Raw genomic sequence first — 18,732 nt, 5'->3', positions numbered from 1 at the left:
GGGCCCGGACATATGTTTACGTTTGTATTTATGTTCTTGTGGTCGGCAGTCGACCGTGAGGTGGTTGCCGGCATTTTACTTCCGTGTTATTTTTTGTTTGTTTAGATTCAACTTTATTTGAATGTAATTAGGTTTGATAAAGGGAAGGAAGGAGGCAGGAACTGGCGAAAATTTTAATAAAGTTAAATTATTACCCGATTTCCTCCGTGAGATATGCGGGACCGGTGTGCGCACACAGCTGATTCCAACTATGACTCACGCCACCGGCCCCGCCTCACGTCTCTCATCCCGCCTTCCTCACCGCAAGGGACATACTGACTTTTTTGTTCATTCAGTGCCAAAGTTTAGGAATTTGTACAGAAATGTAAATGTGTAAAAATAGTTTTAAAATACTACCTGTCTATGCATTGAAGGTGCTTTGGTTTTGCTCATCATATAAAACAGGCCGAGTTTACAGAGAAACTTTAAGGGCCGAGGAAAGAGACTGTTTAAACTCTGAATACACCAGACCAAATAAGTACTGAATTAATTTGAACCAACAGTAAATTTGCATGTCATGTTGTATGAAAAATTATATATTTGATTGAGTCTAGTGTTAAAGCAAAACGAAAGGGCTCGACATACAGTTGAAAGAAAAAGTATGTGAACCCTTTGGGTTTACTTGGATTTCTTCATATATTGGTCATAAAATGTGTTCTGATCTTCATCTAAGTCACAACAATAGAGAAACACAGTCTGCTTAAACTAATACCGCACAAACATTATACGTTTTCATGTTTTTATTGAACACAACATGTAAACATTCATAGTGCAGGGTGGAAAAAGTATGTGAAACCCTAGGCTAATGACTTCTCCAAGAGCTAATTGGAGCCAGGAGTCAGCCAACCTGGGGTCCAATCAATGTGATGAGATTGGATGTGTTGATTAAAGCTGGCCTGTCCAATAAAAAACACACACCAGTTTTGAGTTTGCTGTTCTGAAGAAGCGTTGTCTGATGTGAACCATGCCTCGCACAAAAGAGCTCTCAGAAGACCTACGATCAAGAATTGTTGACTTACATAAAGCTGGAAAGGGCTACAAAAGTATATCTAAAAGCCTTGATGTCCATGTGTCCACGGTAAGACAGATTGTCTACAAATGGAGAAAGTTCAGCACTGTTGCTACACTCCCTAGGCGTGGTCGTCCTGTAAAGATGACTGCAAGAGCACAGCGCAGAATGCTCAATGAGGTGAAGAAGAATCCTAGAGTGTCAGCTAAACACTTACAGAAATCTCTGGCACATGCTAACATTTTTGTTGACAAATCTACAATAAGGAACACATTAAACAAGAATGGACTTCATGGGAGGACACCACGGAGGTCAACAACAGAATGGCTTCAACAGAAGAAAATACGCCTTCTGGAGTGGCCCAGTCAGGGTCCTGACTAGGGCTGCAACAACGAATCGATAAAATCGATAAAAATCGATTACTAAAAGAGTTGGCAACGAGTTTCATTATCGATTCGTTGTGTCGCGCGACGCGGAGACGTTTGATTATTAAAAAAATAAATAACTTTATTTGAGCGCGGAGCGGAGTGAACAGACTCGGTCTCTCTCGCGCACTGATGCTAGCAGAGTTCGGCGCATCATAAACAGGGAGGAGCAAAAATAAAATAAACCAGCGGAGTTAGAGAAAAGATACATGGCGGAGGCAGAGAAATCAACGCGAACCAAGTCATCAAAGATGCGGGAGCATTTCACACTTAATAAAATGAAAAAGTGTGTTAATTGCAATATATGCAAATACGACATGGCATGACACGGGAGCACCACAGTAATGATCCAGCACCTGAAACGGAAACATGTTGGGTTCTTTGATGAGGAGGAAGGGAGTTCAACACCAGGTTAAGTCACTACAGAATCCTACTTTTGTTCCGTTTTGAAGTGAAGAACTTAATGTCGCTGGTGCTGGTGTTTACTCGTTATCCAGCTTGACAAGTTAGCGTTAACTTGCTATTAACAATAGTAATGCAGGGGTGGTAACATCCTTTTTTGGACCATTCATTTTTCAATCTGTTGTCATGTATAGCTACACTGCAAAAACATCTTTTCTTACTAAGTAATTTTGTCTCGTTTCCAGTCCAAATATCAAAAAATTATTAAATCAAGATTACTAGAAAAGAAAAATGGCATGAGAAAATTAAGTGATGCTTAAAATTTCTGTTTGAGATTACATCTCATTAAGATTATTTTTCTTACCCCATTGGCAGATCAATTTGCTTTTTTTAAACAAACAATTGCTTAATTTTGAGGTGTTTATTCAGAAAGCAAGAAATACTTTCTTATGCTATTTCATGTGTCTAGTAAATGTTTCTTGATTTAAGATTTTTTTGATCGGGTATGACAACTGGACAAAACTACTAAGTTAGAAAAGCAATTTTTGCAGTGTGTATTCTGTGCTATGTCCCATATAGGTTATTATTGATAATTATAATTTAATGAATAAGCTTCAAGTCAATTTGAGAGAGAGAGAAAGTGTTCGTGTGTGAGTGTGTGTGTGTCAGTGTGAGAGTTTGTGAGAAATCCTGTTAAATTTTCTGATTTGAATTGTTCTTTATTTTTTATATTTTTATTTTATTATTATTATAACAGCTCAGGGAGGTTCAAGGAGCAAATGTTTGTGCACTTCTTCACACTTGTGCAGTTCTGTTTTTGTATAAAAGGTTGGATATTAATGCTTTTCTTGGTTTTTGGTTTTTATCCGATTCATCGATTAATCGAACAAATCATTGATAGATTAATCGATTATTAAAATAATCGTTAGTTGCAGCTCTAGTCCTGACCTCAACCCGATTGAGATGCTGTGGCATGACCTCAAGAGAGCGATTCACACCAGACATCCCAAGTATATTGCTGAACTGAAACACTTTTGTAAAGAGGAATGGTCCAAAATTTCTCCTGACCGTTGTGCAGGTCTGATCTGCAACTATAGGAAACGTTTGGTTGAGGTTATTACTGCCAAAGGAGGGTCAACCAGTTATTAAACCCAAAGGTTCACATACTTTTTCTTTCAACTGTAATACGTTCTTTTGATGATTTTGTGTGTTAAAGGAGACATCATATGACCACTTTCAACAAGTTGGTAATGATTTTCATGAAATTTCTGTAACATATTTTGCTTAAAAACACTCAATGGCTGTGTAAACAAAACCCTTCTTGCCTCGTCAAAAACAGCTCTGCTCACAGCAACCCGTTTTGGTGCATGTCTCTAACCTGCAGTGTTCGCCCATGTTCATTAGCAAAACAAACAGCTTGCTGCAGCTGAATATATTAACGCACATGATATATTAACATTCAAACAGCTAAACTCCAAGTGTCCATCTGAACTTATATAGAATAAGTTTAACAATGGCTTTGAATGTTCTATTTGGCCCGTGACTGACGTAGCTCCCTTCCCTATCATATGCTAATCCTACTATATATACGTTACATTAACGTCAATTCAGACTAGGGATGGGCATGAGATTCTGACGGTGTAATAACCTTGAGCAAAACTTACCATGGTTACACGGTGTCACAGTGTTATTACTATTGCATATCTACAACTTTGTGTTATTTTTAAATAAAAACAAAGTTTTTCCAGTGAACCTGAAAATAAATTTGAGTTCTTAAATAAATAAAAAAACAGTCATTCAATTGGTTTTTGACCTGCATCTCAACAATGAAAACAATTTCTGTAAAAAAGCAGTCATCGACCCTACAGCTGAACAATGTTTTTCTTTCTTCACATTTATTTTTCAGTCCAAGTTATAATGCAGGAATGTAAACATGTTCACCAAGTTCAAACTAGTTCATGTTGGGCTTGTTAAATAGTATTTATTCTGACTTGACTTCTTTTTTGAAGCTCCTAGCATCTGTTTAACATTATAATGCTATGGAGTAAACGTCCTGAGCGCTTTTTAAACATCAGCGTCAGCATCTTTTTCTGCAGCTCAGAGCGTCTGTTGAGCTTGAAAAAAGTCCAACTTTTCCATAACAACATGCATCATGATGTGATTGGTCGAGAAGGCCCAAGCTCGAAAAAATAAAATGGCGGCCGAAACACCCGTTGGAGCATAGTTTTCTATACAAAATAAGTTTAATTTTCACTTTCAACAACTTGTGAATGCATTTCTAGTGAGAAATTTGTATTGTAGTTTTTAAATATGTGATTAGTTATTGCAAAGACGCTCTCTGATTATAATTCAGATTGACTTCAGTTACGAAGCCTATCTGTTTCTCTGGGCTGCCTTCATGCACAGACGCAGCCTATGAAGTCATGGCGTTCCGCTGCTATTTGTAAAAAAACGATGCCAGCGTATATATTGATCTGTGTCTTTATTATAGCACTTAAACACAGAAAAAGTAGGGTTTTCATATGATGTCTCCTTTAAGGACACTTTTCTTCATGTTCACAACACAATGTAAAGATAACTTGACATAAACTTGACAAGAGCATTCGCCTGTCGTTTATTCTTGGAAATGATTTAGTGCTGTCTCAAGAAATCAACAGATAAATGACGTATTCTGAACTACTCTCGGCTAGTTTCGTTTTTAAGTCTAAAATATAAAATGGTTAATCCTCAGGCTAAAAATAATCTGTCACAGTTGTATCTGTAAACTTGTCAATGATGAGCTGAGCTGTGACCGAGATGAAGACAGCGAGAAACATCAGTCACCCAGCCGCACAGCTCCAGACCCTTCCCTTCTCACTCACACACACACAAAGGCTTGCACTGGTGGGCTCGTGATCTACTCGTCTTTTCACATGAGATGCTGGAAAACACTAGCGCTGTATCAAAAACCATGTAGTCGCCGTCTGGAGCCTTGCATAGCTAGAGAATGCCGATTTCAATTTAAGGTTCACTAACTCTTTAAATTTTGAGTTATCGTTTTGTAAACTTTAAAGATCTAAAGTATAATTTTTAAATAATAAATTTAATGATCAGCAAATCATTTTTATTTTAATACGCTAACCACAACCTATAGGCTAAACACAGTCTCAAAGTCACACGGTTTACCATGTTTTAGTGAGTTTTTATGGGAGGATCACCACCCGATCTACTGATAGACGTCACAGCCCTTGATGACTGAAATCACTGCCTTCTCATACATTGAGTAAAAGTCAGGCTTTAAAACATAGCTGCGTTTGTATGAGTGTGATGTGCACTGGGTGGCTGTTTTTGACACAGCGCTAAATAGTTAAATAAACAATGGCGCAAACAAGCGTCTGATGTGCGTTTTGGGTTAAAGAACATGTTTCTTAAAGCGACAACTAAAAAGACTAGAGACGCAGGACATTTTCTCAATATGGGATGTGCGGTGCAAGGGGTGAAAATGCTGTGCGGTACAATGCGGAGCGTGACAGGGGGTCACCCAAGGTCTAACATAATATTATTTAACAGCTATGTACTCATTACGTTACTTGTTGCTATATATTAAATATGAACTATTACTATGGATGGTGGAATATTATCAAACTGATTTAAATGCTGATGGATGTGCCTCATTTAGTGGGCTAGCTGAGGACGGTGGCCTCTCTGACTGTGGCGCTTCTCTGCCCTCCTCCACTGTCTTTGGTCGATATTAATCAAAGTTTAATTTCGACAAATAAGAATATCTTATATTTAAGCTTAAAAATAATCTGCGTGCACATGGGACTTGCTGCACCTAACCTAATGCGGTTGCTAACAATGTTAATGTGACATAATGCCCTCAGGGGTCATGATTGAAGGGGAGGAAGTAAGCCTTACGGCTTTTGATTTGCCTGGTATTATTCTTTACTTAACTAATAGTATTGCTTACATTCACTATTTCTAAAAAAATGATTTCATCTTGCTTCTTTACACCCAGCACTGCCTTTAATAGGCAAAACGTGTCACGGGGCATAGTAGGAAAAAGATAAGCAGGAATATGAATGATAAATGAACCTGTTCCTGTTGCTCCAGAGTCATCTCCTCAGTTTCACTTTGAACCCAGCTCTCCACCTTCTGTCCTGCCCTCACCCCACACACGTCATGTCTCCTTAACCGACGTGCAAACCTGTTTTCATCCGTCACTTTCACTTCATTGTGACCCAGCAGCAAAGATGGTGCCCAGTCAGGATGGGTGTCATACATCTCATATGATGGCTGTCCTGTAAACACAGCAGCTTCGCAGTTTTTATTTCATTAAAACTACACATGACATGGTATTTGTTTAAGACTTGACTCATCACTTACTGTCAAAACGTGTATACTGCCACAAGAGTTTGTATTAAAAGAAGTATAAAATCTACTCACCTGAGTGAAAGTGCAGGGAACACACTCTCATTGACTTAGAGATGCTGTTAAAAGTGATGTTCTTCCGTCTCGCCGCCGCTATCCACGTCATGCGACGTCTTCTCGTGACCTCCTCAACATGCTTTCCTTCACGTTTTTTACACTTGGGAAAAGCGAAAAAACGTAATCCATTGTTCAGTTTTATTCCTGACCGACTGTGTGATTTGCTACTGCAGCTTTGAATGCAGCAGGAACGACCGACCATGATGATATTTTACAAAAACAAGAGTGAAAAAATCAAACGCTGCCTTAAATCCACTAGCAGAATCCAAACGCGATCCTCCTAACATGGCGTCTACACAAGCAGTTACCCAGAATGCAACACCGTTCAAATGCATGGGGCGCTGCGCAAACTGATCGCCGTATGACATCAAAGTACCGCGAGAGTGCGAATGGAAGCGCACGAAGCGGTTTGCTCTCGCGGTACTTGATGTCATAACCAGAGATACTGGCGCAACATGAAGTCAATTCGCTCACATAAGAGTTGAGATGAGACTCACCGGGCGATTAAACTCTTAAATCCGTGATCTGCTCTGTTGTTTACATCTCAATGGAGAATAAAAACAAACAGTTTAACAGCAGCGCACTCTATGCATACACGAGTAAGCGTTTCTTCTCCTGTGACGGTTTAAAAGGCCGTAGCGCCACCTTCTGATATGGAGGATGGAACGGACCGTCCTCCTTTCTTCATGTTCTACAAGTTCGTCATGAAGAAGAAATCGATCACACTGACGTCGAAGGTTGTTTTCTAGAATAAATACTAGTTTAATGTCCTCTATAAGATAATGACGTGCTTCTTTCTGTGTACATATGACACTGTCTCATATACACACTACTGCTCAAAGTTTATAATCACTCTCTCGTTTTTATTTATGTTTTCCACATTTAAGAATAATAGCAAACCCATCCAAACCATAGAATAACACACTTGTAGTAGTGAGAATTATGTTGTGACTAAAAGCATACAAAGTAGACAAACTCTGTTATATTTTAATATCATCTTAGTCACCCTTTGCCTAGACTTTGCAAAATTGTGCGCTTGCCATTTTTTATCCTGTTCTTGAGGTCTCATCCTGGGAAACTTTTAATACAGTGTTCAAGGAATTTCCATCTATGCTGAACTACAATTGGCTGCTCTTCATTCATTGTTACATTCTTTAAATAAAAATGTACTTTTCTAAAAAAAAGGTATATATTGACAAAAGGATATTCTACCCCAAAATAAAAATTCTGTCATGAATTACTCCAAAAGCTCCTTGTTCTTAGGATGTTACAAGATTTTTTATTTAGTTCATGATCAATATTTGTATCAAGTGATCCTGAACCTTTAACAGGTAGTGTAATGTATATGTATATATTATTTCAAGAACTTAAAATCATGTATATAGAATAAACAATAAACACTTATAAATGAAAGAAAAAACAACCCAAGAGGGCAAATTATGCTTTAGAAGATCATTTTACGAAAAGCTTATAAGAGCAAAAGCTGAATAACTAGGTAGGCATTCATTTTCCTTCATACCCATATGCACGGGGCAGAGAGACTGACATGCGGATTTCATTCACGAAGGTCATGGGTCATTTTAATTGTGATCAGAGTTGAGAGGTTATCAAGTTCAAAGCCCATTCTGTCTCGACACAACGTCCAGAGACCGACAGAAAGAGAACTGTTTCTCCTCTCTTCTTTATACATAATCTCTTTGAGTTTTGATATTCTGAAACATGCAGAACAACACAAAAACAAATGAAATAAATCAAATCAAAAATAAATTCATATTAAAACTAATATTGTTTTACTCAATTATAGGAGAGAACACAATGCGTTTGATTACTATTTTTTTATTTAATTAATAAAAATGAAGACAGTGAGAGTAACTTATTTTTAATGAAGCTTGGGATGTTTACTTTTTTCATTTATTTAAAGCTAATAGTGGCTCCAGTACAGCAGGTGGCGGTGGCGCGCATGACGCCTGTAAAGGACAGACGGGCACGAGCAGAATCTGTGGGAAGGACACAGCGATGGCGTCGTGCATACGCCTCGGGCGCGGCGCTCTGACATTAATAACATATAATAAATTACTTTCGCAGAGTAAATTAGTGACGCAGAGTAAACACGTGTGGACCTCGAGCTTCAGATGTGTGTTTCAGTCTCCGTCAGTCTGTGGTGAGTGTCACCTCATAAAGATCTCTGGAGCCATTCAGCCCTGTCAGTTTGATACAGTCTGTCACGACTCTGTGTGTTAACTTAACATGTTTGTTCAAACACGATTGACTAACTGTTTACTGCTCTTCTCTGCACTCGTATGACCTGTGCGGCTTCCGTCAGATGAATGAATGCGAGGCGTACTGGGCTCAGTTTATGTGCTGTATTATTGCTTTAATAGACTGAGTGAGGTCATCATCTGACACATGAAATATAATGTATGTCCTGCTGATGAAGACATCATGAATGATCACATCTTCATCGATTATGTCTGTGTGTGTCTGTTTAAGGTCTGATTATAATTGTGTGTTTTGCTGTGGCTCAGTTGTTAGAGATGACACCAGCATTGCACAGGTCATGTGTTTGATCCCAGGGGATTGTATATAGTCAAAGTCAAAATGTATAATATAACGCAATGCAAGTCGCTTAGAATGAAAGCAAATGTAAATGTACGTCCGTGGTTTGCGGTCTGTTCATGTCCGGTGTTATTACATGAACTCTTCCGTTTGTTTTAGATGTAAGTTAACAGTAAGGATAGAGACAGAATCTGCTTCTCTCAGCACTCAAAGGAAAACTGTTTCAAAGCAACAACATCAACAAACTCTACTGCGCTTGCGCGTTTTTGTGGCCCAAACTTAACTTCCGGTAGACATCCGCAAAGCATAGAGTTCCTGTGGATTATTTCTGATAACAAGCAAGAAAAGTAAATTTGGTAAACTAGCAAGTCAAAATAAACCTAGTCAGTAATATTTTAGTTATTAGCAGAAGAGCCGTTACTTGGCTAAACTTAAATGTGACGGAGTTAAACGACCCATTCAACTTATTGTTTATTAAGTAAAATTAATATTCAATAAATGTCAACCAGCTGTTTATTTCATAAAATTTTTATACAATAAAATATTATTATGAATAAAATGAAATTTAAATAGATCAATTATTAGCCTCTAGCCAGAGTGATAAACAAACACAGACCGGATGTTAACTTCAGGACAGGCACTTGCATCCGATGAAACCGTCTAGAGAATAATATTGAGAAAGAGAAACTATAACACATATATTATTCACATCTGTTGTCTGAACATTAGGATGATGATGATGATGATGATGATGATGATGGTTTTTGTGTCCGGCAGGGGTCACTCCTCTGAATGTTCAGATGCCGGCGCTCTCACCAACCATGGAGGAAGGAAACATTGTCAAATGGCTGAAGAAGGAAGGTGATTATTTTTATCAAGAGGTTTTCTTGTCCTGCAAATTAAAACAGTGAAACATATACACAATCACAATAAAGGGATCTTGTTATTTGTAATGTTTTACAAAAACATTAAGAGTTGTTTATTACCCATAAAGCGATAAACTGACGGACGAGTAATACAGAGCAGTGGTCAGCTGGGTGTTTATTATCTTAAGTCATCTCTGACATGAGTGAACCTTAGACAAAGGGCAGCAGGGAATCACAGGAGAATTTAAAGCACGTGTTTGGATTTTTCAGCAGGTTGTGACACGAGGAGCACTGCTCTACATGACAGAACATAAGGCAATGTGATCAGCCCCAACATTTACACCTGCTGCCAAATATCATGTCAGTCCCTCATACTGCCAGACCAGCTCTGCATCACAGCGTTCTGATGTCCTGTGCTATCTGTTCTATCTGGCACTGCACGTTCTCACACATTCTGACTTAAAACAGCGAAATCGACCCCTTTTACCCTACATACCAACGTGAAGTGCAATCGAATCCACAAACACCTCACCTTTGACCTCTTCTAACAGACAGCAGAGGCATGATTAATGATGAAGATATATTCCAGATTGTTTTAATAATGTTGTTCACAGAAACACTGATGTGGGTTTGAACAGGTGATGAAGTCGCGGTTGGAGATGCTCTCTGTGAAATTGAGACTGATAAAGCCGTGGTGGTCTTGGAGTCCAGTGATGACGGAGTCCTCGCCAAAATCCTTGTGAGTACATGTGAGAGACAGGGGTGTGACCAGAGCTTTTAATCCTGCTTTATTAAAGGATTGTGGACACAGAACACACTGTGCTCAAACATCACTTCATGTTACACATTTAACCAACAGCACTATACATTTATACCCATTAATGGTTGAATGTCTTGTGTGTGTTTCAGGCGCAGGATGGGAGTCAGGGTGTGCGTTTGGGAACTTCCATCGCTCTGATGGTTGCTGAAGGTGAAGACTGGAAACAGGTTGAAGTCCCGCCCCTTGACCCCGTAAGACCAGCTTCACCCCCGCCTACTGCAGAAGTCCCCGCCCCTCCTGTGGCCTCGAGGCGTCCGACTGGAGCTTCAGCACTGATGCCGTCAGTATCCGTTAGATCGTGTCTGATGCATGAGAAGGATTGTGTAGATGCAGTTCTTAGAACAAGTTATTGCAACACAAACATCTTGTGAAGCCTCTCTCAGCCGCGTTTTTCAGTGTCAAGGTCATTTGAGTGGTGATCTAGTCAGAGTGAGCACAGGTGTGAGCCATCAGATGCTGAAAGATGAGCTGATCATTTCAGTCGTGTGCTTTATCTGCCGTGTGTTGAGCTGTGATTTTCTGTTGCTCAGGTTGCGTTTGAGTCCGGCTGCCAGACACATTTTGGACACACATGGTTTGGACCCTCATCTGGTGAAGGCTACAGGCCCACGTGGTCTCATTACTAAAGAGTGAGACAAACACGCACACACACAATTGTATAATACACAAACTGTAGATTGTATCCCCCTCCTCCTCCTCCTAAGAGAAGACGTTCAGCAGTTCAGATGGATCAGACTTTATCTTCTGTCATTTTTCATTTTCTTTCAGTTTTCTGAAATGCACAATATCCCAAAAGCTTGTATGTACCTATCGTTCTTCATTCTTCTGAAGGGGGTAAAGACACTCACTTGTTGTTATTTGTGTCTGTCTTTCTTAAGAGATGTTCTGAAGCTGTTGAATGAGAGGGATAAAGTCCCATCAGCCCCCTCTGCTCCAGTCACAGCCGCCCCGACCCAGTCTCCACCTGCTGTCCCCACCACAGGCCGCCCCTCATACCCACCCGTCTCTGTCCCCGGAAAACCTGGAGCTCCGGTGAGTCACTCACTGAACTGATCTGCCAAAACATCTGAAGAAGCTTTAAAGGACTTTAGACTGACACAAGATCAGGTCCATTGAGATAATATGTGTGTGACGTGTGATTTTACTCCTGATGGTTGGCTGTACACAGAGGTTCAGAGAGATTTCCTTCACATCTATTACAAATGATTTAATGACAGCACAAGGCACAGGAGTGAACACACGTTTAGGTGATCTTTAGCACATGGGTTTGTTAGATGCACATAACGGAAATGTTGCGATGTTCTCAGGGCACGTTCACAGAGATACCGGCCTCTAACGTCAGAAGAGTCATCGCTCAGAGACTCACACAGTCTAAGAGCACCATACCTCACTCCTACGCTTCAGTGGAATGTGATGTAAGCGCTGTCATGAAGCTCAGAAAAGAGCTGGCCGAAGGTGAGCGCACACACACATCCCAGCAGACACGAACAAAACAATATTAGACTGCTGATGCTGATTCATCTGCTCTTTTAGTTTTGGGTTTTGAAGCTAGACTGACAGTAGACTAATGTACTGATTTCAGTCGCCGTACAGGCTGTGATACACCGGTCTCTTACAACATGTTTGGTGTTTAAAAAACCAGGCAGAGGATTAAGAAATCCTTTTAGACAAAAGTTGTTTTTCTCTGCTGAATCCTTTGATTCACGTTTCAAAGGCATGTCAAGTGTGTGCGGTTTGTGTTCACTGTATCTGTGTTTGTGTTTAGAGAACATCAAGGTGTCAGTCAATGATTTCATCATCAAAGCCGTTGCTGCTACACTCAGAGTAAGTGATGTATCACATGACACACACTCTAGGGGTGCCACAGTAGCATCACCATGCTTAAGCTTAAGAAACTGGCGACGCCGTTTTACATACATTTAGTCATTTAGCAGACGCTTTTATCCAAAGCCACTTACAGATGAGGTAGATAATGCAATGGGTTTTTAAATGGTGGTATCGTAGTACAGTACGTAATGTTGCATGAATGGGGTTGCACGGTAAACCGATTCTGGAAATTTAGCGGTACATGTTAGATTTCATTTGTTCAATACCAGAATTTAGCTTATTTCGGCCTTGAAACACTGCTGTTCCAAAGTTCACCACTATGCGGCAGTATGCTACAGAACTTACACAGAACCGGCAACATAAAAGAACAAGATGAATCGCTCTACAAGCACTTTAACCATCATTTCAACTGAGACACTGAGTGATTGATAACAAATTCTGCCCTTTCTACTTTTGCTGAGAGATCTTTAGATTGTTCTACAGTGTAATATATACACTCACCTAAAGGATTATTAGGAACACCTGTTCAATTTCTCATTAATGGAATTATGGTGGTGGTGTAATGGTGTTGGGGATGTTTTCTTGGCACAATTTAGGCCCCTTAGTGCCAATTGGGCATCGTTTAAATGCCACGGCCTACCTGAGCATTGTTTCTGACCATGTCCAACCCTTTATGACCACCACGTACCCATCCTCTGATGACTACTTCCAGCAGGATAATGCACAATGTCACAAAGCTCCAATCATTTCAAATTGGTTTCTTGAACATGACAATGAGTTCACTGTACTAAAATGGCCCCCGCAGTCACCAGATCTCAACCCAATAGATCATCTGTGGGATGTGGTGGAATGGGAGCTTCGTGCATCCCACAAATCTCCATCAACTGCAAGATGCTATCCTATCAATATGGGCCAACATTTCTAAAGAATGCTTTCAGCACCTTGTTGAATCAATGCCACGTAGAATTAAGGCAGTTCTGGAGGCCAAAGGGGTCAAACACAGTATTAGTATGGTGTTTATAATAATCCTTTAGGTGAGTGTTTATTCTACATGCTTCCATGCGTCTGTACATCCCTGTTCAACACCATATATGACTTTATCTCTGATCCAGACATCTCACTTAGCCTAATAATAATCTTTAAGTTCTCTTTCGCGTCTTGTATATGTTCTTATACTGTCAAATACACACGCTGTTATGACAAAAACACAAAAGGTTCACAGAAGCACAGTCCATTGTGTTTTAATTGTATATCTGCATCAAAAAAGAATTTGCCCTAAAGAGACAGTAACCTAATACATCTGTGTCACATATTAAAGAGAAAATGAAACTTTTGTACATTCATTTTTTTATTTTTTGTAGCATATATCTTTTAGTGTTTTATTTTTATGGATCATTTAGTTCTCATCTTGAATGCTACTATTAAATATACCTACTTGAAACATTTAACTATTGTTCAAAATGTAATTGTTCATATTTGTTTGATTGTGATGTCTATATAACCAAAGCATTTTTCAGTAATACAGTGTAAAATGGTATAATAAATATATAAAATATGTATTTAAGCCGTTACAGAAGTAGTCTTTATATTATTTCAAATACTTTATTTTGGGGCTGGTTATTGATCACCTATGGTACCGATATAACCGCTATTAGATTCTGGTACCGTACCGAAGCCAAAACTTTGGTATTGAGCCAACACTAGTTGCATGAATGAATGAATGTTCATTGAAGACTTCTCTTCTAAATGAATCCTCTTTTGAAGGACTCGGATGAGATGATAGTTCAGTGAGTCACTGTATGTGTCAGTGTATCAAGACTCTTCGTTTCTCAATTAATTGAGATATTTACAACGAACCGGTTGAATGATTCAATGACTCCGTATAAAGTTTCCATTTCAGTTTTGCATTTATAAACATTGCTAGAGAAGTGAAATTTGAGTGCACTTTTGAATTAGTTTCCAGGCTGAAAATGTTCTAGTGTACTTTACTGTGCGTTCAGACTACTGTGTCGATTGTCTTTTGCTACGAGTTGGTTCGAAGGCGTTCCTCGCTTTAGCTGCTCTAATAACACTTAAAAACAAACCCTGCAGTAACTGACAAGAGACGGATGAAATGAGCATAAAGTTGAGCAATTCCCAACTTTGTCGCGTTGCTAGACACGCCCACTTCCTGTTGCCAACAGTCACTGTCGCTCTCGTCGCCGGAAGTCACAAGATCTTCATTGAAATGAATGGAATCATGTCGCTCTGTTGCTGACAGTCTGAATGCACGTTAGTATTTACTACTAACTGTGATAAATCTATTTCTGTTTTTATATATTTACATATATTATATTATAAACCACTTTTAAGTGCACTACATAAATTATATTATTTTTTTATTTTATTATATTTTATTCTATCTTATTTTATAACTATATTGTCTTTCTTTTCGTCTGTTTACATATTGCACTATTTGTAAATGCTTTGGCAATACGAATGTACACTTTGTCATGCCAATAAAGCACACCCAAATTGAAAATTTTAAATTAACTAGTCAACTTAAATTCCTTCACACTGTTTTTGAATCATACCATAGTACATATTTGCCATAAATTATCCAATTACTAGAATTTATACTACAAATATTGTACTGTGAATATTATAAACATTAAAAGTGGTAATACTGTTACAGTTACAGTATAATGCAGTTAACTATAGTAAAGATCTGTAGAACATTCCTCGCCACAGCAGGGCAGTGTTGGCCTGCTCACCGGGAGACTGTATTTATTTATTTATTAATTAGATATTATTAATAAGAATGATCTTGCTTGTTCTAGAAACATCATGCACTGTGCTGTGTTTTAACTTTTCTGTTTTTCCTGTTTGCCCCTGTAAAGTTGCTTTGAAACAATACACATTGTGAAAACACTATATAAATAAACTTGAATTGAATTGAATTTTGGTTTTCTGACCAGATTTCATTTTGAACATAGCACAGCCTTGTGGTTCTACTTGGTATTGTGATACTTCAAGGGATTTTTCTAGTCAGTGTATTCCATGGAATGTAAATACGTAGGCATTGTTAACTCAGCGCTCTGCAAGTAGGGCGTTATGTTGAAAAAAGCCCCGCGAGCGTGTGGTTTTGCTTTGCTGACACAGCTCTTGGTCTATCTGTGTAAATAATGAGTAAATAATATCTGATTATCAGAACTTAATCATCTCAAGTCATTTTTAGGGCATTTTCATAACTTCTTAACTATGGTGAGCATTTAAATAAATAGTAAGAAACAAAAAAAAAAATCAAAGAAAAGAGAAATGAGGTATAGGAAATATAATTATGATGGGAGCTTGTTAGTGTGAAATAAAATGACTCATTCTGTGAAATCGATTTTTTTTGTGTGTGTGTTACATGATGTAGTGATGTGGTTCACTGCTGCTTTTAAATGTGTTTGTTTGTTTGTTTGTTTGTTTCTGGCAGGAGATGCCTGAGGTGAATGTGACTTGGTCCGCTGATGGACCTCAGGCTCTTGACTCTATCCACATCTCCATCGCCGTGGCAACACAGCGTGGCCTCATCACCCCCATCATCAAAGATGCCGCTAACAAAGGCCTTCAGGAGATAGCAGCCACTGTAAAGGTTTGATGTCACATCATTCAGTAAACGTGGACATTAACAATAAAGCTTTATTAATGAAGACTACTCTTGCCATGAATGTTGATTGTGAAGAATTGATTTTATTCCCTCCACACAATCTCTCTCAGGCTCTGGCTCAGAAAGCACGGGATGGGAAACTGTTACCAGAGGAGTATCAGGGAGGATCATTCAGGTGAATGGCTCTCTTTTTTAAGTTTCTTCTTTCAATTGACACTATGTCATATTTTAACTTTGTATTTATTTTGTTCTTTACTGCACATGATTTATTTAGAATATATAATTATATCTTGTATTCTTAAAGTTTTGTAAAACAGATTTATTTACTATTATGCACATGTACAATAGCATTAAAACATGAAAACTAATATGTGGTACCACAATAGCTTTACAGTAGCAACAGTAAAACCACGAGAATGATTTGTATAATTTTACTAGTAATATAAAATAAAGCACAAAGACAATCGAAATCAATGTTAATTATTCAAATGAAATTCTATATCTTGAAGGTTGGAAAATGATCTATCATATACAGCAATAAGCATAAATCACATATCTTTGTCATTTTTATGGCTTAAATCTCCTTATTACATGTTGCAATTAAGCTGTGAAATCACAGGCGGTGTCACATCTTTTCCTGAGTAAGTTATAATGGCAGTAAACACTTTGCATTGTTAAGCTTTGGGTTTTAACGTTAGCTCAAATAAAAATTTGCTGTTAGGCTAACCAAGATTTGGATGTCATTATTAAAGGGGTCATATGACACGGCTAAAAGGAATATTATGGTTTGTTTCAGATGTAATATAATGTGTATACACGATTTAAGGTTAAAAAAACGCTGTATTTACCACATGTCCTGCATGTTTGTATCTCCTCTTTGCTCCGCCTCTCTTTGATTTTGAACAAAGCTCATTGCTCTGAATAGTGAGGTGTGCTCTGATTGGCCAGTTCACCAGTGTGTAGTGATTGGTGGAATACTGCAATGTGTGAGGGAAATGTTACGCCTCTGACCATATTTGGAACATCAGGTTCCTCTTCAACTGTACAGACAGGTACTCCACCTGTGATCGTTTTTTCTTCCGTATTCTGACACATTACCAAGTGAAAAGGAATTTCTAAAGGAGAAAATGAGTGGGCGTAGCTTGTGTTTTTCACTGCAAATTGATTGGTTGTGTAAAAACAGCTTCATTTTTTTCATTGCATTCTTTTTGAAATGAAACTGACGGTTGAAGGGGAGGAGTGAACAGATGCTCCGCCCGAGCCATCTAATGTACGTCATTTAAGATGGATCCTCATTAAAGGAAGTGCATTTTCAGATTATTGTCTTTAAAATTCATGTATCCTCATAATCTTCAAAGAAAATGACCACATTGATATGCCATTTACTATAAAAATGACACTTGGGCACAGAAGTAATCCCTGCAGCTCCTGACGATATATTGAGTGTGGCAGAAATATGAATGTGTCTAATGATGTTTGTTTGTTTGTTTCAGTATCTCTAACCTGGGCATGTTTGGCATCAGTGGGTTCAGTGCTGTAATAAATCCTCCTCAAGCGTGCATCTTAGCAGTGGGCGGCACCAGAGCCGAACTGAGGTTGACACCTCAGAACCAGGACAGCTTGACTCCGGTTCTCTGCACCCAACAGCTCATGACCACCACTTTATCCAGTGACGCACGGCTGGTAGATGATGATCTTGCCTCACGCTTTCTGGAGAAATTTCGTGCAAACCTCGAGCGGCCTCAGCGTGCCAGTCTGTCATAGAAACTATAGCAGCAACACTGAAGGGCTTAGGGTGAAATATTCTGATTTACTGTCCATATTTATTCATCAAGTTGTACATAGTTATGAAGTTATTCCAAATCTCTGTTAATTCATCGGTCAATGAATAACTTTCACTGCATACTGTACCATAACAGCTTTTTCTTATTGGATAGAGTTCAGTTTCTGAAGCAAAATTAAATCATCTGATTATTAAATTCCACAAAACCATCTTATTTCTGTTGAAACGCGGCCTGTTTGCTTTGGCTGACAGTCAATAAACTTCTCTTCTGCTGTTCTTTGTCACAAACCTATTTTGGCTGTGGCAGTGTGATGGATTTTTTCTCTGCTATGTTTCTTTTTAGATGTAATTAGATGTATTTGTGTGAGGATTGTTTGTTACAATTCATTTTTTTGCAGACAATCAATCAAACTTAAATGTAAACAATCAACATAAATACTATGACAGACATGACAAATATACTCATGCACACCTGTATAAATGTGTATATATATATATATATATAAACTGTACTCATGAAGAGTTTGGTTTCAAAAAAAGATTACTGTTTTTAACAGTTTTCAAAAAAAATTAACTAAAAATGTTTATGCTATCAAGTTTTTATTGTGTCAGTTAGGTGTATTTTTTGAGTTATAATGGCTTAAATAAAAAACAACTGCAGTTTGATTGATATTCATTGGAATGCACAATAAAAAAAACATCTCATTTTCAAACCAAACTCTTCATATATATATACAGTAGATCTAAAAAAAAAATTTATTAAATGAAGCTGGCAGCGCTGCTCGATCAGTGTTTACATCTTATGAATTGGTCTACAAAATGAAGAGATCATCAAAAACAGGAGGCCTCAACCTCTTAGAAAACAAGGCCCCCCATTTATTTAACAAATTTCAAAGGCCCCCCT

The 18,732-nt window shown here is 38.4% G+C and overlaps 1 protein-coding gene across 1 annotated transcript; it reads left to right on the top strand.

Moving 5' to 3' along the window:
* Positions 1–8,330: 8,330 nt before the first annotated feature.
* Positions 8,331–18,121, top strand: pdhx (pyruvate dehydrogenase complex component X). Its single transcript, XM_056740450.1, has 11 exons — positions 8,331–8,503; positions 9,676–9,759; positions 10,403–10,503; positions 10,674–10,864; positions 11,115–11,213; positions 11,463–11,616; positions 11,892–12,039; positions 12,350–12,408; positions 15,872–16,030; positions 16,156–16,220; positions 17,539–18,121. The coding sequence occupies exons 1-11, from the start codon at positions 8,359–8,361 to the stop codon at positions 17,807–17,809; spliced, it is 1,476 nt and encodes a 491-aa protein (XP_056596428.1). The 5' UTR covers positions 8,331–8,358; the 3' UTR covers positions 17,810–18,121.
* Positions 18,122–18,732: the final 611 nt, after the last annotated feature.

The sequence above is a fragment of the Triplophysa dalaica genome, chromosome 24 (genome assembly GCF_015846415.1).
Source record: "Triplophysa dalaica isolate WHDGS20190420 chromosome 24, ASM1584641v1, whole genome shotgun sequence".
NCBI classification, from domain to species: Eukaryota; Metazoa; Chordata; class Actinopteri; order Cypriniformes; family Nemacheilidae; genus Triplophysa; species Triplophysa dalaica.
Note: the sequence above shows the minus strand (reverse complement) of the source record. Positions and strands in the feature narration are given on the sequence as shown.

What these genes read in the sequence shown, in the direction of transcription:
- pdhx (XM_056740450.1), top strand. Translation starts at nt 8,359, where the DNA reads ATGGCGTCGTGCATACGCCTCGGGCGCGGCGCTCTGACATTAATAACA. An exon ending in CCGTTGCTGCTACACTCAGA is followed by an intron (nt 12,409 to 15,871) that starts GTAAGTGATGTA and finishes TGTTTCTGGCAG; the next exon opens with GAGATGCCTGAGGTGAATGT. An exon ending in AGATAGCAGCCACTGTAAAG is followed by an intron (nt 16,031 to 16,155) that starts GTTTGATGTCAC and finishes AATCTCTCTCAG; the next exon opens with GCTCTGGCTCAGAAAGCACG.